Below are 5,306 nucleotides of genomic sequence, written 5' to 3'. Positions count from 1 at the left end.
TTATAAATGCAAGGCTTGATACAAAGCGACTAAATTGTTGTATAAGGGGAACGTGTTGAGAAAATCCAAACACCGGGTTGTTTGACGCTAAAATACTGTTCTGGGGTCTGGGAATGTATTACTGTAATACTTGAAAGTGTTCAGTGAATCTGATCACTTTCACAGTGGAAACTACAGTTCTTATACAACTGAAGCAGTAAGAGATATTTTATATATGTAGTCAATGAACAACAATTTAAATTCCCTCTGACGTTTTTTCTTTGGTATTTTGCAAACATCAGCACACTGTAGTGTATGTTACAACCACTGACTTGACAGCGATATTATCTTGTGAAAGTTCCCAGCTCAAAAGCTCGGTTTCAATTAATATAAATCGCTCACTTTTACTGCAATAATGAATTGCATGTATAAGCAAGAAATAATTTTGAATCTTTATTTTAAATAAACCAACCTATTGGTGAGTGATCAGATTAATAACAAACCACAAGGTGGATGCGAATTAACCTTTTTTATTTCTCTCATCAAATCAAAATAATTTTATTCATTTTCATAGAATTACAAATACAAAATTAACAACTCCTTAAATTCCATTTGTAATTTGTATTATTATTTTTAAACAACTTAAACTAGAAAGGACCTAGAGTAGACCATGCAATAAATTAGGCACATTGAGAAAAGCCGTAAGAACCCGCCTGGCTATATGCTAACACCAAAATTTCTACACCGCTAAAAACGGGGGAAAGTGCATTAACACTGGATGGAAATAAGAGTTAAAAGGTTTTGTGGAACGAAAAAAAGATTAACTTTTCGAGGTTCCTGATGCAGGTAACATTTGGTTCATTTTTACAATAAACCCGCTTTTTAAAATTGATTTGCAAATAAGTTGAAATGAGTCTTTCATGCAAAACGAGTCAAGAGAAACGGCCCTCCTGCTTCACTAAAACTGCACAGCGTCCAACAGAGCTTTGAAATAGCAGTTTCATAAAATTAACATACAATTATTTTCTCCAAGCAGCTCATTTTATTTAGCCCCCCCCCCCCCCGCTCATCTTTTCAGTAGTCAAGACAAGTATTGGATCAATATCTTTGTATTGCCACAACGTGTGTGCAGCTACTGGGAATATTGAGTGGACGCGGAGAAATACAGTATAGCACAACGAATTCTAAATTTTTACAACACGCTTCAAAAAATGTAAATACATTCTGCAGATGTTTGCGATATATTCTCCGCGAAATGTACAGTCGTGATTCATCGCAAAACCTTGCAGCTACTTTAAACTTCCACAGTTTTTATACATATAAATGTTATAAAGTAACAGTCTTTGCACGCAAGGTGCATTAATAGCAATCCCAAAGAGGGAAAAGTGTTTGTTATTATTATATGACGGTTTTAGCTTCTTTGTTTTTTTTTTGTTGTTGTGTGAGACTAAGAAGTGTTGAGAACAGGTCTGGAATACACACCTTGGTAATAGGAAGCTTCGCTGGCCAGGACCGAGGTCTCCATGCCGCTCTTCCCCATTGAGCTGAGGGGCAGCCCGCTGGCCATGCTGGTCCCGTAGCTGGAGTAGTGCATGGCCTGCTCGTAAGCCTTCAAGTCCATCTTGTGATGCTGCTGCTCGGACGACATGAGGTTGTTGATTGAAAAGGGGTGGTTGAAGGAGTAATGGGGGTCGCCCTTCAGGTGGTGGACCTGCTGCGAGTCGGCCGCCGACACGTGGCCCATGTGCGGCCCCGGGTGCGGGTGAGAGTGGGAGTGCGAGTGAGAGTGAGAGTGCGGGGTCAGCGGGGCCCCGATGGTCGAGGCCGAGCTCGCCGGCGGAGCCTGGGACTTGATGTCGGCGTGGAGCGCCCTGTCGGGGCTGGAGGAGGTGTTGGAGTCGCTGAGGCCGCCCGTGCCTTCGCCCTGGGACCTGCCCCCGGGGTTGCTGCTGTTGCCGGCCGGGGAGGACGCGCCCGCCTCTTTCCTCCCACCGTCCGGGCTCGGCTTCAGCGCCGACTTCTTCTCGCACTTGAAGCGTTTCTGCCGCCGGAGGTAGCAGCCGTTCTCGAACATGTTGCCCGAGTCCGGGTGCAGTGTCCAGTAGGAGCCCTTGCCCGGTTTGTCGGGCGAGCGGGCCACTTTGATGAAGCAGTCGTTGAAGGAGAGCGAGTGCCTGATGGAGTTCTGCCAGCGCTGCTGGTTCTGCCGGTAATAAGGGAAGAGGTCCATGATCCACTGGTAGATCTCGCTGAGGGTCAGCATCTTGCTGGGGGCCTGCTGGATGGCCATGGTGATGAGGGAGATGTACGAGTAAGGCGGCTTGGCGTGCGGGTAACTGCGCCGGAAGTTTTTGGTGTCCCTGGGCCGGCTCAGGTTGCTTTGGGTGTAAGCCATGGGGCTCATGGCCGGGGTCATGCTGGAGTAAGGGCTCAGCGCGTTCATGGATGCCTGCTGGCCGCTCATGGAGCTCATGTTGGGGCTGATGGCCGTGCCCATGGCCGTCACCCCCCCGCCCATGCCGTTCATGGCTCCGGTTCCGCTGCCCGCCATGCCGGCCATGGTGGGGCTGAGACCCGCGCCGATCCCTGGGTTCCCGTAGGACATGTTAAAGGAGCCCGAGGTCATGTTGCCGCCGGAGCCCATGGTGTTCATGCTCATGTAGGTGTTCATGCTGTTCATGCTGCCCAGTCCTGGGTTCATGCTGTTTACTGGAACCGTTGAATAGGCCTTCACAATAAGAGAAAGATGTTAGTTTGACTGCTCAGAATGCCACGCTTTATTTTAATTGGAACTCTCTACACTTTGATCACCAGCTATTTTGACGGGAAATTGACTTTTACAACATGCTGATAGAGAAAAAAAAACCTTCGGACTCATTTAAGTAAAATTAGGTGAGAAAGCCACGCCTCTCAAAATAAAGTACAGAGTTGAAGCAGCTTCCTCCCGAGTATCACAGTGATAGGCACAACAGCGCTACTGGTTATTGATGATGACTTGTTAGGATTCCCCTATGATCACTCGTCGGTCCTATAAAGGGAGCGCCGAGCACTCAGGCGGGAGCAGGGAGCGGGGAGCGGGCTGGCCGCTCGGGAGGTGCCAGGTTCCCCTCTCTGATGCCACCGCGTGGTCGATAACTTTCAGGCTCGCTCATAACCTCCTGCATCGAGTTCACAAATGAACAAAACGAAGCAGTTTCATTAACTATTAGCGTTATGGGTTGATACCCCTTCACTGTGAGACACCTTAAACGCCCACTTAACATCCGCTGGACATACTTCGAATGAACGTTGTCCAATTTTGAAAAAAAAATGAGTTCCTCGGCAAACTATCTCTAAACATGGCTTGAAAGTAATACGTTTATACATCCAGCGCTCTTTATGTGATCTATTAGTTGATGATCGCAAGTGCACACCTCAAAATAAGGTGCAACTGTTACTTTTACTTACCTCCTGCGGTTCCCCGTAGTAACTGCTCCACTCGGAAGCTTCGTGTCCTTCCATCTTCACCGTACCTAGCATCATGGAGGCAGAGTACAATATACGAACATCAAAGCTTGCCCCAAAAATAAAATCCCACCGCGGATGCACTCTGGCTGAAGTACAGTGAGGAAGATAGAATGGAGACTGCGAGAGTGAGGAAGTGTTGGGAGGCGAACACTTTGAGTGGCGCTGGGGACATGCGTAGTGATTTAACTGCCCACAGATCCTGCCTCCTTTCCCGATTTGCCCAGATCTTTCTCTATTTGAATAATCACCTCTCACCTAGGCGTTAGGATACTCTGTTCCTATTGCACACCTGCCTTAACTACAGGCACTGTTCACGTCCCAACTAGCTGCCACTCAGCGGGGCCAGACTTTAGCCATTGAAAATAGTCCCTATTGGATTTGTAAAGAGACTAATTGGTTTAACTCGGAAACAATAGGAAAGACAAACTATAGCAATGGGATGAGAAACGATAAATTAATCCGGCAGCAAAAACGAAACCAGGGACGCATTTTTCCGAACGATTAAATGGGGTGCGAAAAACGGAGGCTGTTATGTTACAGCTAATTATTCTAGCTTCAATATCTCTGGTTCTGTGACAATCTTATTCAAACTAAGTTATTGAACGTATTTTCTCAACAAAACCCTACCTTAGTTAAAATCTGACTTTTCTTTAGCAAATTAAAGTTAATCTTAACAGTTTATTTCAGAAAGACTATAAATGCAAATACTTTGAGATATATTGCATCCTATGTGATTTGTTTGGCCTTCTAACAGCTTTAAACCTGACCGTTAAATCTTCCAAGTCGCTCAGATTTAACACATTTCAACAAAATGTCAACATTGATGATTAATTTAATAAACACTTCGTTTAGAATCATTCCCATCAGACTGAAATACATATGAAGGTTGGAAGGATTGTGTAAAATGCATTACTCCGGTAAATCAGTAAACTGTAAAAGAGATAGTTGGTCTGGCAGCCTGTCTAGCGATAGCACCGTTAGCAAACCTTTGGACCAGCAAATATCTTATCACAATCAATAACGGTAGCATACCAAAAACAAATTATTTCTGGGAAATTCAGCCCTGATCCCAGGCAATTCATTAAATTACACGGTTATGTGAGCTGCAATCTGAGCTCCACATGTTTGGTGGACAGACTATAAAGGGCGATGGACCTTTCTATCTGTTGTTCATTTAGAAATCTAAACAAATGTCTGTTTAATAAGGTATTAGGCTGAGCGACATTCCTACCCTGAAAGAGACGAATCGGACTGAATGTGGCAGATGTAATTAGCCTGAGGTAGAATTTACTCTGTAGTGTGACGTCTTTGAGGAATGGTGTAAATAAACGCATTCTTCGTCCTTCTTTCGTCGCGATAGGTCGTAAAAATGCAGAATGGAAGAAGAATAGTTTGCATTCAAGATCACGTACCTCGGGTTACCCTCTTTAGGACTTTGCAGCCAGCAACAGCCCTCGCTCCAAGTCATCAATAAATGAAACTTCAGCTTGTGCATTAGCTTTATGTGGCGCCTAGCAACGGGACAGCTTTCGGACCAGGGATGTTAACCCGAACAAAATGAACAGTTCTGGACCCCTTCCTTTCTCTGTCTTATGCAAGAAGTTTGCCCCTCCGCGTGTGAGCTGGGTCCCAAATACAGAATGAGAGAGAAAACTGTGGGTTTACAGCCGGCAACACGTGCTTAAAAATCTCACATATCGGGGAGACAAAGTGTAATTAGTCCAAACAAAGCTAAATAGTCGTTTTACTTTTTATATACTGCCTTCCGTCTGTGATGTGATTTACCCTGTGTTTTGGAATTATTTTAGCCTAATCGTGCG

The 5,306-nt window shown here is 45.2% G+C and overlaps 1 protein-coding gene across 2 annotated transcripts; it reads right to left on the bottom strand.

The window, feature by feature from the left end:
* Positions 1 to 1,329: 1,329 nt before the first annotated feature.
* foxa1 (forkhead box A1) lies at positions 1,330 to 4,972 on the bottom strand. 2 transcript variants are annotated; one of them, XM_067990999.1, is made up of 3 exons: positions 4,899 to 4,972; positions 3,427 to 3,491; positions 1,330 to 2,707 (listed from the first exon to the last, which is right to left on the bottom strand). In XM_067990999.1, exons 2-3 carry the CDS (start codon positions 3,478 to 3,480, stop codon positions 1,427 to 1,429), a joined length of 1,335 nt encoding a protein of 444 aa, XP_067847100.1. In that variant the 5' UTR covers positions 3,481 to 3,491; positions 4,899 to 4,972; the 3' UTR covers positions 1,330 to 1,426. The 2 variants fall into 2 exon arrangements, with proteins under 2 accessions (XP_067847100.1, XP_067847098.1); XM_067990997.1 differs by lacking the exon at positions 4,899 to 4,972 and having other exon boundaries at positions 3,427 to 3,528.
* Positions 4,973 to 5,306: the final 334 nt, after the last annotated feature.

Source organism: Heptranchias perlo, chromosome 10 (assembly GCF_035084215.1).
Source record: "Heptranchias perlo isolate sHepPer1 chromosome 10, sHepPer1.hap1, whole genome shotgun sequence".
NCBI classification, from domain to species: domain Eukaryota; kingdom Metazoa; phylum Chordata; class Chondrichthyes; order Hexanchiformes; family Hexanchidae; genus Heptranchias; species Heptranchias perlo.
This window is presented reverse-complemented; position numbering and strand designations above follow the sequence as displayed.